This window comes from Helianthus annuus, chromosome 15 (assembly GCF_002127325.2).
Source record: "Helianthus annuus cultivar XRQ/B chromosome 15, HanXRQr2.0-SUNRISE, whole genome shotgun sequence".
In the NCBI taxonomy this organism is placed as follows: domain Eukaryota; kingdom Viridiplantae; phylum Streptophyta; class Magnoliopsida; order Asterales; family Asteraceae; genus Helianthus; species Helianthus annuus.
In genome coordinates, this window is record NC_035447.2 from 16,048,528 (window position 1) to 16,071,171 (window position 22,644).

The following is a 22,644-nucleotide window of genomic DNA, read 5'->3' on the forward strand; positions in this document are numbered from 1 at the left end:
TATTATGCTAATACCCATGAAAGGGAGAGAGCATCTGTAGCACTAATGCACTATACTAATTTTTTTTTTGTCATCTGTAATGTTGTCGTAAAGTTATAGGAAGTACCATGAGATAAATTATGATGAAGTTGTCATCGACCATTGCACTATGATGATGGGACTCAAAAAAGGAATTTACTCTTTTATCTTTTATAGTTGCTGTGTGAGACCCTCATATACCAATTTTAATGATTTCATTCCAATTTTATAAAGCTTTTTAGTTTTGACATTTGTTTTTCAGATTGGCATAAACAAAACAACGGAGATATTATGATTTTGGTTCTGAAGTAGTGCCTACACTAATGTGGATTACAAACAAATCATGACACTTTCAATGAGCGTGAGGCCCCAATGATTGCTTTTCCATTGTGGATTTATTCAACATAAAAAAACTTTTAAGGATATGTAATAAAGTTTAGGCATACATGATGATTCGAAACAAATCTGTATTGGCTCTAAACAAATTTAAAGTACTTTTATTTGTTAAACCGCGTGTATACGCGGGCTCTAACCTAGTCTTTGTATATTTAAAAAAGTATGTTAAAGTGTGAGTTAAAAAGAAATATAAAAAAATTGATTATGTTGCATCTATCACTACACCGTAGCGGTGAGTTTCCAGATCTCAACTAAGGAAAGTGATCAATTCGATTTTATTACAACAAAATGAAGATGAAATTCATATTTATATCTCTGTATCTTCTTCTTCAAGCAATCAACAATGGCGATAATCTCACCACAGCTCAATCAACCGATTTCGGCGTCTACAAGTGCAGAACCACTCACAACTTCACCACCACATCATATCAACAAATCACCGAAACCGCACTCACTTCACTCACCGGAAACGTCGCAAAAAACGGCGGTTTCCACCACTCAACCGCCGGAAACACCACCGGTACACCAATAACCGCCGTCGCACTCTGCCGCGGCGATATCGGACCGGAAGATTGCGAAAACTGCGTGAAAAACTCGATTCCGTCGCTTCAACGGAACTGTCCGAACCAGACGGAGGCAGCGGCGTGGTACTCGAACTGTATGATTCGGTATTCAGATCGGAAAATAATCGGAATCGTTGATAACTGGACGTTCAGCGAGTTGTTTAACACGGCTAGGGTTTCGGATTCCGGTGAGTTTGATAGTGCTTTGAGTAATTTGACGGTTAGGTTACAGTCGGAAGCTGCCGGAGGAGATTCGTTTAGGAAATTGGCGGTTGGAAGTGTGACGTTTGGGCAGGATTCGGTGACGATCTACGGGATTATGCAATGCACGCCTGATTTGTCTAAGGAGCAGTGCAGTGAGTGTTTGGATGGTGCAGTTAGGGAGCTACGTCGTTGTTGTAGTGGTAGAGTGGCGGCAAGGGTGTTTTATCCGAATTGCTTTGTGAGGTATTCGAATGAGCATTTTTATAATGATCCTCCGCTTATTTCGGTCCCATCGAAGTTGACTCGAGGTACTGGTTGTAGTTATTGCAATGCTATTTGTCTGTTGTGTATGCTAGCATTGGAATTTGATTTCATATGTGAATGAGTGATAGGGCTTCTCAGTAACTGGCTTTAATGATTTTGTTGTTTGATTTTAATTCAATTGAGCATTACAAGTTTTTAAAATTAAAACCCTGTGATCACTCTGGCAGGCAAAAAGAACAGCACTGCAAGAATAATTTACGTGGTCGTTCCCGTGGTATGTGTCTCTGTGGGGTTGATTGGAATCGGCATCTGGTTCTTTCTTACAAAAATACGGCGAAAGGACGGTGTGTCAAAGAAAGAAACTGCCAGCTTCTCTACTCTACTTGCGAAACGGATACGAAGTTCAGCTAATGACACTGGTATATTTTTTTTATCTATAAATGACACTAAACTGATAATCAATTTACTTTTTGCTATATATTGTTGATTATAGTTATTCTTGCAAAACCAATAAGAAAAACATTATAGTATGTATAGTATGTGATCATTCCCGTGATAGCCTATTTGAAAAGCGACTTCGATACGAATCTTTAAATTAAGTCTGAAACTTATCTTTTTGATATCTTATTGTAATTGTTTAGTTGGAATGGAGACTGTTAGCAGGCAATCTTTGCAATACGATTTTAAGACGATTGAAGTTGCAACAAACTACTTTTCTCAAAAGAACAAGATCGGGAGAGGCGGGTTTGGTCTTGTCTACAAGGTACAAAGTAATTAATTACTCTTAGTGTTGTACCTTTAGATTTGAACAAGAAAGTGATATTAATTCAATATTCTATATATATGCAGGGTGTGCTTACAAATGGGCAAGAAGTAGCAGTGAAGAGATTATCAGAAACATCTTCTCAAGGTGTACAAGAATTCGTAAACGAGGCCGTTTTAGTGGCTAAGCTTCAACACCGAAATCTAGTAAGACTTCTAGGTTTTTGCCATGAATCAAAAGAGAAGATACTCATATACGAATACGTCCCAAACAAGAGTCTAGACTACTTTTTGTTCGGTTAGTCCCATATTCAAAACTAACGATTTTTGTTAGATTTTGGCGCCCTTTATCGTATCCATTTGTCACATCTAACATGTGTTTGACCGGTGAATGTAGACCCTGTTAAACATGGGCATTTGGATTGGGTAACACGATGGAAAATTATTGGAGGGATCACTAGAGGATTGCTTTATCTACATGAAGATTCACGGTTACGAATCATCCATCGGGATCTCAAAGCTAGTAATATTTTACTAGATCAGGACATGAATGCAAAAATCGCGGATTTTGGATTGGCTAGGACTTTTGAGGGGGATCAAACTCTAGGAAACACAAAGAAAGTTGCTGGAACCCTGTAAGTTTATTATCGTTATTAGAATTGATTTATATCATTATGCTATATCCATGAGTTTTTATATTTTGTGTAATAATGTTTGATTTTTAACCCGAATCATTTATGGATATTAATTAACTGCTTATTTGATGTCTTGCTTGCTTACAGTGGATATATGTCGCCAGAGTACGCAATGCATGGACATTTTTCAGTGAAATCTGACGTGTTTAGTTTCGGTGTCATAGTTCTCGAGATTGTTAGTGGGCGAAGAAACTCTAGCTTTTATCAACCAGATGATGTTGAGGATCTCCTACTCTTCGTAAGTAACCTTGTGTGCTTTCATTACAAATTCTCCAATTTAGGTGTGTGTGAGTGTGTGTTTAAGCTCAAACGGGTTACGGGTCAAATGGCTCAAGTCAAATCAATTTAGCTAAAAGGGACAAACTCTAGCTTTTATACTTTATAGTCGCCCGTTTAATGTCAAGGCACACAAACTTCAAATCATTTCCATTTAAAGATTTAGATTGTTATTCTGAACAAAAATAAAGCATTAACTGTTTATAAAAATGGACAAGCATTGTTTTAGCTCAACCCAATATGACAAGTCCTTTATGGCTCGCACTAGAAATAGCCGTGTTTTAATCTTAAAACTGTTTTGACTCATTACCCAACCATCTTGTTGTTTAACAAACCCTGACCCGTTTCAATCCTACAATAACCCAGGCTTGGAAACTATGGACGGGTGGAAGAGCGTTGGAGCTACTGGATCCATCACTTGCTGAATCTTCTTACTCGGAAAACGATGTCGTTAGGTGCATCAACATCGGTTTATTATGTGTGCAAGAAGATGCAGATGCAAGGCCTTCCATGGCTAGTGTTCTCAATATGCTTAATAACAACTCTATTACTTTACCCCAGCCGAAAAAACCGCCATATTTTCTTTCAAAAGGGCTCTTGTTAGATAGCTCAGGTGACGTCGATAAGGCAAATCCGACTGCTAGTTCTTCTGTCAACGAATCATCATCGATCATTGAAATGCATGCTCGATAACAGTAAATACGGCCAATTTTTATAATCTTTTGGAGTGTGCGTGCACATAGTGTTAATTGTTTATTTATAGTTGTGTGACCACTTTGAATCACTGAATCTCATCAATGTACAGATATCCTTTTACGATTATTTCCTATTAACAAAAATTAAATGTTAACTTATACGCAGCCACACAGGTTTGCAGTAACTTTGCTGCCACTGAGCATTGCCAATCATTTACATGTTTCATGAATTGAAATGTGCGTTTTGGTTGTCCGAATCCATATTATTGCAATTAATCTTGTTAATGACCACATGAATGTACATGTCGGTTTCTTCTTTCATTTGCATAAAATGAACTTTCGCAACTTAGTATGCTTTCAGAGAGAGAACTCTCTACTCGTTCCATACAACTACTTGCTTCTTTCATTAAAACAAAGAACATACGCAGTGCTATCCTTGACACGTGAACCCGATTCTGGTGTTGTGCCATGTAAAACAGTATCCTGAGCAAGGGCAAAGCTTTCTTTAGGGTCAAGGGGTACCTCCATTTTTCGCTTCGTAGTGTTAATTTTACCAAAGTTTTCGAATTTCTTGTTATAGTGTAAAATATTAGATTTTGAGAGTCCGCTCTCTTGATTTTTCGTTCAAGTTGCTCCTAAGCAGGTGATCGTACAAAGGCTTGCATTTAAATGAAAAAATGACATCCTAAAAAGTAAATAAACTTAAAGAAAACAAAGGAATCTTGTTGAGTAATATTAAGTTACTTTTCTATGATAATAATTACAAAGAGGTCACAAATTTAATTTAAAATCTTCATCCTTAGAGAATGTAATCGTAGCATTTAAAATTGCAAGACATTCAGTTGGAAGATCAAGAAAAGAATTCATAAAAAAATCATCAATAGGCTCGACGGTAGCGACTCCAACTAACTTGCACCTTCCTTCTTCATCAAGCCTCCTTCCACTTCCACTCCTTAGACTTCCTTTCGATTCTTCTGATGTTAATAATGTTTCCACCAACAATGGTGGAGCTTTGTAGATACTCCCCATTGAAAACCAGAATTTCGCCTTGAATTTAAGATCCACCTACATTAAGAACGTGTTATTGTAAACAAATGACCGTATATTTAATTCTGTTAAGTAAAAGGACAATTCAGCCATATAAAATGACCGAATTGCCCTTCTCGTTAACAGAAAAAATAGATGAAGTTATCTAGTGGACTAAAATGGCAATGGTGAAACCTTTTTGGACCCCAGACAGAAAATAAACCTTTGGACTAAACTGGCAAAATGACGCAAAACACATTAACAAAAGTGACATTTAACTCTTTTTTGTTCTTGCTTTGACATAAAGCAATAACTGAACTAAACTGACCCTTGATCAGCCTAAACAAAACTTCTAGTGGTAAAACATGCAAATCAAATAAATATATATATGATAAAAAAAAAACTCAATGAACAGTAAACTCAATGAACAACAGTGATTCATTATTTATTTTTTAAATTAAAATTAGAATGGAATTAATAGTAACATCATTAAGAGATGATCAAATGGTATCGGGTATAGGTACCGGTCTCAAATTTATCAAACTGGTGTATTTTCGGTACCGGTTCTACACAGGTATTCACCGGTTTTTACCCTCAAATACTAGTGCCATACAAGTACCGACCGGTACCGAACCGTACCAGCTAGGTATATTCGGTACCGGTACCCACTTTTGGGGATTTCGGTAACGGTATTTTCAGTAACGGTATTTTCGGTACCGGTTGGTACCGAGCTCATCAAATCCTGTAGCAACGTAGTAATGCAAGTAATTGCACCGTTTAGATTACTTTTCATACACACAGTAAGTAAACTGTATTTCGTTTGAATGAGGTTTTATATACACAACAACTTATTTTGCTTTCTTTTTTTGTCTTTTTTGTAATGAATGAATTGTAGCATGTAAAATTAACTTGGATATTTAGAATATTGATGAGCAAATCGTATCAAATCCTGTAAACGAACCGGTATCGTACCGGTACCAAATTTACTATACCAAATCATTTTCGGTACCACTTTGGTACCCACCTTTTGGCGTTTTCAGAATCGTTACTTTTGGTTCGACACCGGTCTAGCACCATACATGTATTTATTGATTTTTACCTTCAAATACCATACCATATTGTACCGAGCATTTTCGATGTCGGTACCTAATTTCGATGATTTTCCTGATCGGTACTTTCGCTGCCGTTACCGGTACCGAGCTCATCCATATTTTAACGTGTTAGCACCGTAATAACTGAACTGAAAACAACCGAATTTCCAACGTGTAGGACGTGTGGGTCCTATTATTATATATTAGGTTATTTAAAATCGTTTTTTATGACGGAGTGACTATCCTTACCACGTCATTTTATTTATGATTTGATATTCGGTATCTGTTTGCCGTTGCTGACATGCCTTTTGTAGTCATTGGGTCCCGCCGCAATGCGCGACCATAAAGTAACTAGTTGGTGATAATGAGCCGAAATGAATTAGTTTTAGTACGGACAAATATATATTGATCGCAAAGTGAAAGTATATTGCAATGAAAATGCTTTAGTATGGTTAGTTTGACTCACAACCATCTTTTTATCTAATTTTATTAAACTAGAATTACGACCCGCCGCAATGCGGCGGGGATTCTTTAATTATAACTAAATCGATTTAGGATAAGCACGTTATGTTGAATCCGTCAAACGGGAAAAACGTAGATGATGTAAAAATGTTCACCCACACACGCACGTTGCGTCTTGTTAACTCGCAAAATTTAGAACGAAACGTAAAAACGCTAAAACAAAGACGCACGTTGCGATGTGTTAAGTCACAAAATTTAGAACGAAGCATATAGCGAAAAATTTGCGGAAAATGAAAACTATAAAGAACCAAAGTTGAAAGTAAAAAAAAGTTGTGAGGATAGATTGTAAAAGATAAAAAGTTTTGTGTTAAAAGTAAAAAAAAAAAAAAAATAGTTTTGGGTTAAAAGTAATTTATGAAATACTTTTGGGTGAAAAGTAAAAAAAACAATTTTTTTAAAAACCTACAAAGCCAAGGTTAAAACAACCATATGTATAATCATTTTTTCTTTGAAAAACCTCCAAAGTCAAGATTACAACACATAAGTAAAAAAAATCAAAGTGGTTAAATCGCAAAAGATGAAAACTTTTGAATTAGAAGTAAAAAATCAAATTAATCAAAGGGGTTAACTTACCAAAAATTGAAACTTTAAAGTTAAATTGTCAAAGATTAAAACTTTAGTGTTAAACAGGAAACAAAGATTAAAAATTTTAAACTTAAATTGTCAAATATTAAAACTTTAGGGTAAATTGTCAAAGATTAAAATTTTAGGGTTAAAAGAAAACAAAAATTAGAAGTTTAAACTTAAATTGTCAAACATTAAAACTTTAGGGTTAAAAAGAAAATTTTTCATTTTTTTTGAAAAACTCCCAAAGCCTAACTTACAACACATATATGCACATATAACTTGCTTCTTTATAGTGTATTTAATACTTAATATTAGATGTAATTCCAATAATGGTCAAAGTATTTATAAAAAAAAGTTAAAAATCACTATATTATTTTTTAACCAATGTTTTCAAAACTCGCGTGACATATATATTTTCTAAAAGACAAATTTCCTTTTAATCATGTCGTTTATAGGACATGAATCAAGCTGGATTTCAACATTTTTATATTTATTAAAATAATATATTTACCGTTTCAACTTTTTAATCTTCTATTTTTAAAAACATATTTACCGGTTAAATTTACTATTAGTGCCCACTTAACATTGAGTTTATATCTAACCAGACCGGTCCGATCAGTGAACCAGTAAACGTTTCTATGATTCAACTTTGATCTAAACAACCATACCTTGCCAGATTCTAGATTAATGATCCCTCTAAAGATCTCCGGAACAATCGCAATCTTCAAAAACGGCGGCAATGGCAACCCCAAAAACTTAGTTGTTGCAGTGGTTAACGGCGGAATGTAAAGCGTTGTCACATCAAAGTCAACCGAAGTCTCACCATTAAAGTCAACCCCCACCATCTTTTTCCCTATCCCACTACCCTCTCCCCCTTGAGCATTATATTCAAAATCAGGATATCTTGATATACCCAGTTTGCATGCTCCTAAAGTCTTGAACTTAACATTGTATACATCTGGTTTTGGGCTTACTGTTGAAATTGAGATTGATGGTGTTGAAGATGAGGTTATTGTTCTTGTTTGGAGTTGTGGTTTTTTTTTTTTTTTTGAACGGCCAACAAAAACGTTTTATTAATTAGCAAGGAGCTACACCAAAAATATACAAGCCGGCTAGAGCGGCACACCAAACAACCATAAAACAAGAAAAAACAATACAGGACCCTACTCGAATTTAACCGAAATCATCGAATCTTTTCCAGCTCTCCAACGTAATCGCAGCATCCTTTGAACGATTTTTGACCCATAGATAACTCATAACCTTCACTTCCTCCAAAATCTTTGATACCTCTGGATAGGAACCATCAAAAATGAGTTTGTTTCTTGCAGCCCAAATACTCCAAAATGTGACATGAACAATGGCCTGGATAATCTTCTTTTTCTTTGTAGAACTTTTCACGAATAAATGCAGATCTAGAATGTCCTTTATGCCAAAGGCAAAAAACACGGGTATTTTGCACCATTGTGTAATAAGAGCCCAAACCGTTTGTGCAAGGTGACATGATACAAATAAATGCTCGCTCGTCTCCGCATAGTCTCCACATATGGCGCACCTATCCGAATTTACTTGAATATTTCTTTGAGCCAAAGCCATCCTCGTGGGAAGACGCTCCTTTTCAGCTCGCCAAGCAACAAAACCCACCTTTTTCGGCACCCACTTATTCCATACAAACGAGTAATGTGGCTGCAGCCTATTACAAATTTTTAATACTGATTTCACACTTCGAACTGAGAATACAGCCGATGTATCTAAGCCCCACCTGAGAACATCCTGATTTTCCGAAATTGAGACCGAAATCAGCAGGTCCGTCAACTCCGAAAATTCAGCAATTTCTTGATCTTGCTCAAAGGGTCTGGTCCAGTCCCAGCTAGTGTGCAGACCCCCACCGACCCGGATGATACGGTCCGATACATAACACATTTTCAGCCGTTCTAAGCTGAAAAGAGTTGGAAATCTGATGTGAAAAGGAGTGTTCCCGATCCATAGGTCCAACCAAAATAACGTATTTGACCCGTTCCCCACGACATTTCTAATGGCTTTGAAGAGATCTATCCCCTTTTGCTGAAGCGAATGATGAATATTGACTATTTGCTTCCATATACCCGGCATAGAAATTTTCGCCGGGATAGCCGACCAAGATCGAGAGTTATGATGTATGGCCCAAATCACTCTCCTCCAAAGTCCTTTGTTTTCAACCTTGAAACGCCACCACCATTTTGCCAACATAGCATGATTTGCATCCTTTAACGAACCAAAACCCAAACCACCGTATTCTATAGGTGCAATAACATTGTCCCAGGCCACCCAGTTCATCTTCGCTTTCTCTTCAGATCCACCCCAAAAAAACACTCTTCTCAATCTATCCAAAGCATCGATCACTTGATTCGGGGCTTTATATAAGGAGAAGAAGTATGTTGGAAGTGCATTCAACACCGACTTTAGAAGTGTGACCCTACCTCCATAAGAGAGTTGTTTCGCTTTCCAAATAGCTAGCCTGTTCTTGAATAAATCAATAATGGGCTTCCAATTTTTAACTAAGTTCATATTTGCACCAACCACCAAACCCAAATGCTTAAACGGAAAACTGCCAGACTTGCACCCAAGGAACGTTGCCATGCTTTGAACCTCATGTTGATTTATACCCACCCCGTAAACACTACTTTTGGCAAGATTCACTTTCAAGCCCGATGCCAAGTAGAAGCATCTAAGAATGCGCCTTAGGTTGCTAGCATTTTCCGTCGACCATTCCCCAAGAAAGATTACATCATCGGCATATAAAAAATGAGAGATCACCGGTCCGTCGTTAGTACACTTGATACCCTTAAAAAGATTGACCATTGTGGCTTGTTTCATAACCCCGGTTAAGGCCTCCATAGCAATGACGAAAAGGAAAGGCGAAAGTGGATCACCTTGTCGAAGGCCCCGTGTGCATTCGAATTCCATTGTCGGGGATCCATTCACCAGAACAGAGGCCCTAGCCGTATTAAGAGTTGTTGAAATCCATTTCCTCCATCGGGCCGGAAAGTTCATTTGTTCCATTATTGAATCGAGGAACTTCCAACTCAAGGAGTCATACGCTTTATTGATATCAACTTTAAAAATCATCCCAACCTTTTTTTTAACCTTCAACCATGAGACAATTTCATTGAGAATAAGAGGCCCATCCATAATATTTCGTCCCGCCAAGAAAGCCGATTGTTCCTCGGAGATTATTTTCCCCATAATACCTTTAAGACGGTTCACCAAAACCTTCGAGATGACCTTATTAATTACGCCAATAAGGCTTATAGGGCGAAAATCCATAGGAGAAGCTGGATCCTTAACCTTGGGAATCAAGGCTAAAAACGACGATGTGCAACAACTATTTAACGTTCCATCTGCGTAAAACTTGTTAAATAGAGCAATAAAATCATTTTGAAACCCTTCCCAAAATCTTTTAATAAACTTAAAATTGAAACCATCCGGCCCGGGCGCCCTATCCCCGTCGCAGTCCCAAACAGCATCCTTTATTTCGATTAGCGAGAACGGAGCTATCAGATGTTCCGCTTCGCCATCCGAAATACTAACCAAATTAGGACATGTAAGTTGTGGACGCACTTCCCACGGTTCAGTGAATTGTTTAGAGAAGAAATCAAAAAAATTTTCTTTTATCTCCCCCGGATTAGAAATCCAACCCCCATTATCATAAATACCATTAATTCTATTGTTTGACAAATTAGAATTAACAACGCTATGAAAAAAGGAGGAATTTTCGTCACCTTCTAGTGCCCATCTCGACCTCGATTTTTGTCTAACATCCATTTGTTTAAGCCTTTCCATTTCTAAGACGAACTGAATGCACTCAGTTCGAGTGTCCAGTTCTTCCTGCCGAAGTGGTCTTGATTCAGCGATGTGTTCTAGATCACCGATAAGCTTCTTTTTTGCTAGATAAACCCCCTCTGTCCTCTGTTTTTCCAGAGCCAGCCAATCCTTAATTTTGTTCTTTAGCCATCTTAACTTAACCGCCAATCTCAGATCCGGTGGACCCGAAAAAGAGAAAGCTAAGCATAATTGTGTCACGTGCTCTTGGAACCCATTTATTTCAAGCCAAGAATTATAAAACCTGAACGGCGTGTGCCCAAAATCTGCTGGCGTGGTATTTAGAATAATCGGCCTGTGGTCCGAGATGTCCCTGTTAAGGGCAAGGACCGAGGCATTTGGCCATCTTTCTAAGAAACCTAAGCAAACCAAAAACCGATCGAGTTTGCTTAGTTTTGTACCATTATCCGAAATGTAAGTGAATCGCCCTCCACCCATGTTGTATTCATGTAGTGCAGCTGCCAGTATAAACTGATTAAAGGCATCAGCCTGCGACGCCACAAATTCAGAATTTTGACGATCTGCTGGTTCCCTTACTTCATTGAAATCCCCCATCATAACCCAAATTCCTTGAAGAGAATTCCTGACCTGCAATAAATTGGACCAAAGCTCTCTTCGCAACACAGCGTCATTAGGTGCGTAGACGTTGACCAAATTGATTCTACAGTTTTGATGAATCAATCGGCCTGCTACTACCAAAAAATACCGGTTCTTAATTACATTATCACAATCAAACATTGATGGGTTCCATAGACACGCTAGACCCCCTGACCTTCCTTGTGCGTCGACTGTCGCCAAATGAAATGCAGATCTGCCCTTTGTTTATGGGGATTTTGAGCAGGATTTGAGGGTGTAAAGAGTGAATTTGGCAACCCATTTTGGAGATTTTGAAGGGAAGATTAAGTGTTTTGCATTGTTATTGTTATGGAGAACTCTTTTTTTTTTTTTTTTGGTTTTTGTGGTTGTGGATGTGTTTGGTTTGATTATTATTGTTAGCCTTCCAAAAAGAACCTTATCATGAAGATTTTTATGGTATAGTTTTGGAAATTTGCACTTTGCTCACCTTCTTTCTTAACACATCACTTCAATACATATAGTTTATTTCAATACAATACGGGGAGCATGCGTTACACTGTAGAGAGTTGCCGGGGTTTAAGTATCGCCATGACTTTGTGCGGGACGCGTTAATGGATATTCTCAGACGAGCAGGGATCTCGGCGAAGAAAGAGCGCGTTAATGGATATTCTCAGACGAGCAGGGATCTCGGCGAAGAAAGAGGCACCGGTTAATTTTCTTACAGACCCGTCGGAGGGGAGATCCACCCTACGCCCAGCTGACGTGCTAGTTTTTGGTTGGGAGGGCGGGAAACATGCTTGTGTCGATCTCATAGGCGTATCCCCACTAGCCGGGTTCCGGGAAAATGGATTTGTGGCGGGGCAAGCGGTACTGAAAGCAGAGTCAAAGAAGGTGGAAAAGCACGCGAAAGCTTGTGAGGATAATCAACATGCCTTTGTCCCCCTGGCGTTTGACAAGTTCGGCTCCTTGGCGCCGGAGGCAGTTCGGTTCTTGTCTAGAGTTCAGCGTGTGGTCCATAGCAACTTTTCGACCCCTCAGGGGCGAGGCTTTGTTTTTAGTAGATTAGGGTTTTCTATTCAAAAAGGGATGGCGGCGCAGTTTGTTGCTCGTCTACCTGCTATCCTTATGTAATTTGCCCTGATGATTCGAATGAAATTGCTTTTTTATTTAAAAAAAAAATTATGCTAACAATTATATATCTGAAATTCCGAGTGTGATAATAAACATAAAAAAATCTTTATATTTATGATGTTCAAATTAATATATATATATATATATATATATATATATATATATATTTATTATGATTCACGTTGCCATTAAATTTTGAATGTAGAAAAAACGAATCCAAATATGATATTGGTGAACCGAATCAATACCAACATTGGTACTGGTACCACGTTAACTCTATTATCGCAATCAGTATTGGTATTCGTTTTTATGGTCTTCGAGTGAGACGTTAAACATGTATTGTAATTCTTTGATACATATTATGACTTTATTTTTGTAATCTTTACCGAGTCTTCGTACGAACTACGAACTGATATCGTAACAAACCAAACAGTCGTGCGGAGAATTCATTACGCCAGAGGTGAGATTAGAGTCTGCGTTTTCCGTCTCTAATCTCAACTCTGGCGTAAGATTTTTTTCTTATACTCTGTGTTTTCTATGTGTATCATTGCTTAAATTCGTTTAAAGTTTCATCCCTTAATATAATAATTTAATTATAAAATGTTAATGTTGAAGTAATAACTCAGCTAAAAAATATATAAATGATTATATAAACGAATTAATGGGTTTATTTTAAAAGAATAATAATTAGTATTTAATAAAAAACTACTTTGGTATCGTGTTAGAAAATTCCACCATCAATTTATCAACTTGATAAAGGTACTATTTATTATTCATGCGCTAATTACATACAGAAAAGAAGAAAGGTAACTTCATTAAGTGAAATAAACCGGACATTTCTTTCCTTTATCACTAGCTAGTAACATCCCATTTGGCCCAACCCCAATTTCACAATTGGCATGCATTTTGTGGCGCCTGCTGTCCCACGTGGACACCTTAAACCGGATAGACGACGCCATGTCAAGCCTAAACGGCACTGCCCCTTGTTTTCGGGCAGCCAAAAACTGCGTCCAACGGGCATTATCGATCTTCAGTTGGGGTCTGGACAATGTACCATAGATGATTGCTGTGTTCTTAGGTGATTGGTAGAATGGAAACAATAATGGCGTTTGCGCAATAACTTGATCCCGATAGTACAAGGTTAAATTCACTGTGTCGTAGTAGATCCCTATTTCAATATTTGGGTTTCGTGCAGTCACGTTAAATGTTAGTTGGGCAGTTGAAAACCCGTTTGGTTCGGCCAAACTAGGAAAGGAAAACTGTTGTATATGGAATCTAGGACGATGAGGGCGTAAACCGAGCCATAAAATGAACGTTACTAGCCCAACGGTGAACAAAATGCTAAGAAAAACCGCGCATATTAGCTTTGTGACACGAGTGGTTAGACTATCTTGAACATGGTGCGCGTTGTATTTGGTGTTGTGATGTGGGCGTGATCCGTCAGTGAGACTGCCATGGTTAAGGTGGTCATTTGGGGTGGTTTGGATGTGAATTTGGTGGTGTGGGGTAGCCATCGTGGTTGCGGCCCGGGGAGGGGGGGGTGGGGTGGGTATTGTGGGTTAAGATTGGTTTTTATCTTGTGACAAAAGTAAGATGGCCCAAGTGGGAAGAGATGGTTAGTGGAGGTGATTTGATGGTAGAAAGAAAAGAATATTAAGGGTGGTGGTTTACCATAGGTGATCTTTTAGGTTGCTGGTGAAACAAGTAATGACACTGGCTCATTGAACCTATGGGTATTTCTTGTGATACATGACAAACATTGCAAATATAATATATTTTTTTAATAGTAATATACAATATCTTTAGTCATTTGCGTGTCTCAGATTCTGAATATTGAAAAGCTTAGAATCACTATATGGCCCAATAATAACATCCAATCCGGTCATAAGCAATTGACACCCATTTCTTGTAGTGTTGGATGGTTTTTTCATTATTTTGAATGAAATTGCCGTGCCTTTAAAAAAAGAATAATCCGTGACATTGGAATTTGGATGTATTTGCAACCAAATTCTAGTCACAGATGTTATAATTTTACACCAAACCCACCCATCAAATGGCGACCCGCTCTATATGTTAGGGATGAGCATTTGGTACTGGGTACTGGTACTGTACCGGTCCCGTACCGAATTTTTTCGGTACCGTATCGGTAAAATACCGAATTTTACCTTCAAATACCGATACCGTACCGGTACCCAATTTTGACGAATTTCGGGACCGGTACCAGTAACATGCTCATCCCTAGTATATATGGTTCAAACCAATATGAACCAACATTGCATACAACATTTTTTTTTGAGAAATAAGATGCGTGTCCTCTAAAATCTTGAATTTTATGTATTTTTGTGAGAAAAGCTATATTATAATTTTAATTCCCAAACTTAAAAAATAAATTACAAATCTTAAAAAAAAATCTTTATATACATATTCGGGGTGATGGCGAGTTGGTGGCTCTCCTTTGTGTTTTGGGTAAGTTCCGCGCGTTTGCTTTCACATCTTATGGCTTGTTTTCATTGCAGAGTTGAAAGTTAGTTATAACGTATATGTATTTTCCATAAGATTGAATTTACTAGCTATGTTTGTAAGTTGAGAGAACGAATTTCTTGAATTGAATTATCCCCAAATGATACAAGCCCTAATTATATACAGACAAAACTAACTAACCAACTGTTTTCTAACTACCTGATGCAGCGTGTGATACGATAAACGAAGATCAACACGTTGATTCTACGAATACCCGTGTGTCTCTTCCCCAACCCCCAAATTGCAACCCAAAGGCCACGGAATTTGAAGTGAAAAAATAACTTTTCTCAAAATTCAAGTCTGATTGTTTCATTCACTAAAGGGACATATAAATAATGACAGAAATTCGAAACGGGCCTAAAAAAGACAACGGGCCAAACACAAGCCCAAAAACAAAATGCCCAAAATACTTGAAAAAACATAAAAATGGAAAAAACTAATAGAAATAAGCGTTTTTTCGGCCCGGACGATGACCCAAACCGCCGTAGGCGTTTGCAGCAAGATAGAGCTCGTTCTCCCGTTCGTTTTGACTGGTCACACGCCCCAAACGGACCTCCGTAGCCCAAGTTAGGGCCATTTTAGTGAAGGCCCTTTTCTTACGCGGTCTTGGGCCTCCAAGTACAAAATAGCCCGTTCCTCCACACTTGGGCCCACATCATTCCCCCCTGGATAGACAAAATTCGCCCTCGAATTACCAACAGTTTCATCATCAGAAGACTCTCCATAATAAGGCAACAGATGCTTCACGTTAAACACATCAGCACAACGAATGTGACTAGGCAGTTTTAGACGATATGCATTTGGATTGATCTTCTCCACGATTTCAACTGGGCCAATCTTCTTCGCTGATAACTTGTTGTATTCCCCAACTGTAAAACGATCTTTAGTCAAAACAGCCCAAACAAAGTCACCTTCCTCGAACTCAACATGCCTACGCTTCTGATCAGCAGCTTGCTTATACTTCAGATTAGCTCGGGTCAAATGATCATACACAGCATTATGAACTTCATGTAGACCCTCTACAAAATCCTGAACTTTCTTTGGAACAGATCCAGAAACAGGAAGGGACATCAAATCAAGTGGTCCCCGAGGCTGAGATGAATACACTATCTGAAATGGGCTATATCCAGTGCTACGATTGACAGCATGATTATGAGCAAACTCAGCTTGGCACAACTTTTGATCCCATGCCTTCACATGATCACCAACCAAACACCTCAACAAATTCCCAAGTGACCGATTAACAACTTCAGTTTGCCCATCAGTTTGTGGGTGATAAGCACTACTGTAGTTAAGCTGAGTATTCACCATCTTCCACAAGCTACGCCAAAAATGACTCAGAAATCGGGTATCCCGATCAGACACGATAGAAGAAGGTAACCCATGCAAACGGTACACATCACGAAAGAATAGTTGGGCTACATTGACAGCATCAGTCGTCTTCTTGCAGGGAATAAAATGTACCATCTTAGAAAACCGATCCACCACAACAAATATGGAATCATTACCTCTCTGAGTACGAGGTAACCCCAACACGAAATCCATACTAATATCAACCCATGGCTGTGAAGGAATTGGCAAAGGCATATAGAGACCCGCATTGGTAGCCGTGCCCTTGGAAACCTGACAAACACGGCACCTCTTCACATAACGATCCACCTCTCTTCTCATAGTTGGCCAATAATAAGAAGCTTGAACCAATTGTAAAGTACGATCACGACCAACATGCCCTTCACCATGTAACTCCTTAATAATCTTTAAGCGAAGACTAGAATCGGGAATACATAGCTGATTCCCCTTGAACAGAAAACCATCATGCAAAAGAAAGTCTGACTTTTGCCCAGTTTCCACATCCTGCAAAATAACTGAGAAATAAGGGTCAATGGCTAACTGCTCACGAATGACCTCCAAACCCGGCACATCAACCCTCATAGATACAAGCAGATTACTCCTCCTGCTTAAGGCATCAGCAACCCTATTTGAAACACCAGTCTTGTGTTTGACCACAAACGTAAACTTCTCAAGAAAGGCCAACCATCGCCCATGCTTGTGAGATACCTTATCTTGAGTACGAATATGCCTTAGGGAATCATGATCAGTGAATAAAACAAACTCCTTTTGAAATAAGTAATGACGCCAATGCTTTACAGCTTGGACCACTGCATAAAACTCGAGGTCATAAGTACTGTACCTCAACTTAGGCCCAGTTAACTTCTCACTAAAATAAGCTACAGGTCGACCACCCTGACTAAGAACCCCACCAATCCCAACCTTTGAGGCATCAGTATGAAGTTCAAAAACTTGAGAAAAATTAGGCAATACCAGAATTGGTGTTGTAGTGAGCTTCTCTTTCACAACTTGAAAAGCCAACTCTGCCTCATCCGTCCATACAAACATCTTCCCCTTCATACAATCTGTCACTGGGGCCATAATAGAACTGAAGTGTGGAATAAACCTTCTGTAAAAAGAAGCAAGCCCATGGAAACTACGAACTTCAGTAATGGTTGTAGGAGTTGGCCAATTCTGAACAGCCGCCACTTTGGATTCATCAACCTGTATCCCATCACCAGAAATAACATACCCCAAGAATAACACTTTAGGGGTCATGAACACACACTTCTTGGTGGCTGCATAAAAACGGTCCCTGCGAAGTAAGGCCAAAACCTGCCTCACATGCACGACATGGTCGCTGAAAGAAGCACTATAGATTAGGATGTCATCAAAATACACAACCACGAACTTCCCAATAAAAGGCCTAAGCAACTGATTCATCACACGCATAAAAGTACTAGGTGCGTTTGATAAACCAAATGGCATCACCAACCACTCATACAATCCTTCACGAGTCTTGAAGGCAGTCTTCCACTCGTCACCCGGTCTAAGACGAATCTGGTAATAACCACTCTTCAAATCTAACTTCGTAAAAATACTAGCACCACTAAGTTGATCAAGCAAATCATCAAGTCGAGGAATAGGAAATTTGTACCTCACAGTAATCTTGTTGATTGCTCGACTATCAACACACATACGCCAAGTGCCATCTTTTTTTGGAGTCAATAAAGCCGGAACAGCACAAGGGCTCATACTTTCACGAACGTGACCCTTAGAAATCAACTCCTCCACCTGTCTTCGCAACTCTTCATGCTCAGCAGGGCTCATCCTGTAATGTGGTCTGTTGGGTAACTGGGACCCAGGCTCCAAATCAATATGATGTTGGATGTCACGCAAAGGTGGCAATCCATCAGGCAACTCAACAGGGAAAACATCAGAAAATTCCTCAAGCAAAGGAACCATAGCATCAGGAATTTCGACTTCCTCGGGCACTGCCTTCCCTATCAAAACGAAAACACTGTCCGTATCCTCCAACTCATCTTGAAACTGACTGATGGTCAACAAAGTACCCGACTGTTTTGCGGCTAACTGCTTGGGCTTGCTAGGAACAAGAGTGATCTTCACACCACCAAACAGAAAACTGTAAGTATTTGACCGCCCGTTATGCTCTATATTACGCTCGTACTCCCAAGGTCTGCCCAACAATAAGTGACACGCGTCCATAGGGACCACATCACACACGACATCATCCTTGTACGTGGACCCAATGGAAATTGAAACGAGTGCCCTTTTAGATACCGTCACTTCACCTCCCTTTTTCAGCCATTGAAGCTTGTACGGTTTCGGGTGACTCTCTGTCTTCAAGGCCAACTTTTGAACTGCCTCTTCAGAAATCAGATTGTCACAACTTCCGGAATCGATGACGAACGTGCAAACCTTTCCCAAAATAGTACATGTTGAGTGGAAGATGTTATGTTTCAGCCAGTCATCCCCATCTGCCTTTGGTGTATAGCAAGAACGTCTAACCACCAAATTCACCCCAACATCACCGGTCACAACCTCTTCTTCGTACTCGGTTTCTTCATCGTACACTGGATTGTTTTCATACTCTTCATATTGTTCGTCCTCAGACTCAGCAAACAAGTGCCTTTTGCCAGCCCTTTTGCACTCCGCCTGACGATGGCCCGTCTCACCACAATTGAAACATCTTGGACCACTACTACTAGCCCCCTTAGAAGTAGGCCCGGTATTGCCACCCCCCGGCTTCTGTTGACTCGGCCCGCCACGAGGCGCCCCACTGCCAGACCCAACGTTTCCCCCAGCAGGGGTAAATGAACCGCCCACCCGACGGTTTTGCTTCTCAAAGGCCAACGCCCGTTGGTGTGCCTCAGGAATGGTTAACGGATCAAAAAGATTCACGGCCTCCATGATTTGAACCCTTAGACCCCCAATATACCGAGAAACAAGTTGCTCCTCCGGTTCTTGAATATCATTCCTCGCAATCAACTGGTAAAACTCAGTGGTATAATCATCAACCGATTTAGCCCCCTGTTTCAAATTCTGCAGACGCTGGTACATCAACCTTTGAAAATTATGAGGCAAAAAATTGGACCGCAAGCACTTTTTCATCTTGGTCCATGTCACGATCCTTGACTTCCCGAGCCTGTTTCGTGTTAACTTCAATTGTTGCCACCACGCAGAGGCCCTACCACGTAACCTGGTAGCGATCAAGGCCACCCGCTTGTTTTCAGGCACCTCCTTGTACTCGAACACCTCCTCTACGGTAGCCAACCAATCGATGAACCCCTCCGGATTCAAACTAGACCCATCAAATTCTGGAATATCAACTCTAATCCCAGAATCCCAACGCCTGTTACCCCCTCCACGTTCAACCCTTGGTCGCCCTTCCTGTTCGTCTTCGGAAGCCGAACCGTCACCAAATGGGTTACTAAAATCAGAACCATACCCGTCATTGGGTCCCTGCCTCCTACGATTGATCAAATCGGCCATCCGATCAGTCAACTGATTGACCACTTGATCCAACCATTCATCCATCCTCGCCATAAGGCGCTGCTCCAACTCTCGTTCATACACTTCATCGAGAGGCCTGTTGTTGTTTCTCCTCGGAGGCATTTTGAGCCAGGAATTCGGCTCTGATACCAACTGATGCAGCGTGTGATACGATAAACGAAGATCAACACGTTGATTCTACGAATACCCGTGTGTCTCTTCCCCAACCCCCAAATTGCAACCCAAAGGCCACGGAATTTGAAGTGAAAAAATAACTTTTCTCAAAATTCAAGTCTGATTGTTTCATTCACTAAAGGGACATATAAATAATGACAGAAATTCGAAACGGGCCTAAAAAAGACAACGGGCCAAACACAAGCCCAAAAACAAAATGCCCAAAATACTTGAAAAAACATAAAAATGGAAAAAACTAATAGAAATAAGCGTTTTTTCGGCCCGGACGATGACCCAAACCGCCGTAGGCGTTTGCAGCAAGATAGAGCTCGTTCTCCCGTTCGTTTTGACTGGTCACACGCCCCAAACGGACCTCCGTAGCCCAAGTTAGGGCCATTTTAGTGAAGGCCCTTTTCTTACGCGGTCTTGGGCCTCCAAGTACAAAATAGCCCGTTCCTCCACACTTGGGCCCACATCATTCCCCCCTGGATAGACAAAATTCGCCCTCGAATTACCAACAGTTTCATCATCAGAAGACTCTCCATAATAAGGCAACAGATGCTTCACGTTAAACACATCAGCACAACGAATGTGACTAGGCAGTTTTAGACGATATGCATTTGGATTGATCTTCTCCACGATTTCAACTGGGCCAATCTTCTTCGCTGATAACTTGTTGTATTCCCCAACTGTAAAACGATCTTTAGTCAAAACAGCCCAAACAAAGTCACCTTCCTCGAACTCAACATGCCTACGCTTCTGATCAGCAGCTTGCTTATACTTCAGATTAGCTCGGGTCAAATGATCATACACAGCATTATGAACTTCATGTAGACCCTCTACAAAATCCTGAACTTTCTTTGGAACAGATCCAGAAACAGGAAGGGACATCAAATCAAGTGGTCCCCGAGGCTGAGATGAATACACTATCTGAAATGGGCTATATCCAGTGCTACGATTGACAGCATGATTATGAGCAAACTCAGCTTGGCACAACTTTTGATCCCATGCCTTCACATGATCACCAACCAAACACCTCAACAAATTCCCAAGTGACCGATTAACAACTTCAGTTTGCCCATCAGTTTGTGGGTGATAAGCACTACTGTAGTTAAGCTGAGTATTCACCATCTTCCACAAGCTACGCCAAAAATGACTCAGAAATCGGGTATCCCGATCAGACACGATAGAAGAAGGTAACCCATGCAAACGGTACACATCACGAAAGAATAGTTGGGCTACATTGACAGCATCAGTCGTCTTCTTGCAGGGAATAAAATGTACCATCTTAGAAAACCGATCCACCACAACAAATATGGAATCATTACCTCTCTGAGTACGAGGTAACCCCAACACGAAATCCATACTAATATCAACCCATGGCTGTGAAGGAATTGGCAAAGGCATATAGAGACCCGCATTGGTAGCCGTGCCCTTGGAAACCTGACAAACACGGCACCTCTTCACATAACGATCCACCTCTCTTCTCATAGTTGGCCAATAATAAGAAGCTTGAACCAATTGTAAAGTACGATCACGACCAACATGCCCTTCACCATGTAACTCCTTAATAATCTTTAAGCGAAGACTAGAATCGGGAATACATAGCTGATTCCCCTTGAACAGAAAACCATCATGCAAAAGAAAGTCTGACTTTTGCCCAGTTTCCACATCCTGCAAAATAACTGAGAAATAAGGGTCAATGGCTAACTGCTCACGAATGACCTCCAAACCCGGCACATCAACCCTCATAGATACAAGCAGATTACTCCTCCTGCTTAAGGCATCAGCAACCCTATTTGAAACACCAGTCTTGTGTTTGACCACAAACGTAAACTTCTCAAGAAAGGCCAACCATCGCCCATGCTTGTGAGATACCTTATCTTGAGTACGAATATGCCTTAGGGAATCATGATCAGTGAATAAAACAAACTCCTTTTGAAATAAGTAATGACGCCAATGCTTTACAGCTTGGACCACTACATAAAACTCCAGGTCATAAGTACTGTACCTCAACTTAGGCCCAGTTAACTTCTCACTAAAATAAGCTACAGGTCGACCACCCTGACTAAGAACCCCACCAATCCCAACCTTTGAGGCATCAGTATGAAGTTCAAAAACTTGAGAAAAATTAGGCAATACCAGAATTGGTGCTGTAGTGAGCTTCTCTTTCACAACTTGAAAAGCCAACTCTGCCTCATCCGTCCATACAAACGTCTTCCCCTTCATACAATCTGTCACTGGGGCCATAATAGAACTGAAGTGTGGAATAAACCTTCTGTAAAAAGAAGCAAGCCCATGGAAACTACGAACTTCAGTAATGGTTGTAGGAGTTGGCCAATTCTGAACAGCCGCCACTTTGGATTCATCAACCTGTATCCCATCACCAGAAATAACATACCCCAAGAATAACACTTTAGGGGTCATGAACACACACTTCTTGGTGGCTGCATAAAAACGGTCC

The 22,644-nt window shown here is 39.9% G+C and overlaps 3 protein-coding genes across 3 annotated transcripts; 1 reads left to right on the plus strand and 2 right to left on the minus strand.

Moving 5' to 3' along the window:
- Positions 1-593: 593 nt before the first annotated feature.
- On the plus strand, positions 594-4,069 carry LOC110911078 (cysteine-rich receptor-like protein kinase 10). Its single transcript, XM_022155657.2, has 7 exons — positions 594-1,489; positions 1,673-1,864; positions 2,087-2,208; positions 2,295-2,505; positions 2,605-2,842; positions 2,990-3,140; positions 3,545-4,069. Exons 1-7 carry the CDS (start codon positions 703-705, stop codon positions 3,869-3,871), a joined length of 2,028 nt encoding a protein of 675 aa, XP_022011349.1. The 5' UTR covers positions 594-702; the 3' UTR covers positions 3,872-4,069.
- A 508-nt stretch (positions 4,070-4,577) lies between these two features.
- Positions 4,578-11,921, minus strand: LOC110911079. The gene is made up of 3 exons (XM_022155658.2): positions 11,758-11,921; positions 7,748-8,122; positions 4,578-4,938 (listed from the first exon to the last, which is right to left on the minus strand). The coding sequence occupies exons 1-3, from the start codon at positions 11,812-11,814 to the stop codon at positions 4,645-4,647; spliced, it is 726 nt and encodes a 241-aa protein (XP_022011350.1). The 5' UTR covers positions 11,815-11,921; the 3' UTR covers positions 4,578-4,644.
- A 1,473-nt stretch (positions 11,922-13,394) lies between these two features.
- Positions 13,395-14,175, minus strand: LOC110909496 (protein NDR1). The gene has a single exon (XM_022154420.2). It carries the CDS (start codon positions 14,156-14,158, stop codon positions 13,460-13,462), a length of 699 nt encoding a protein of 232 aa, XP_022010112.1. The 5' UTR covers positions 14,159-14,175; the 3' UTR covers positions 13,395-13,459.
- Between the last annotated feature and the right edge of the window lie 8,469 nt (positions 14,176-22,644).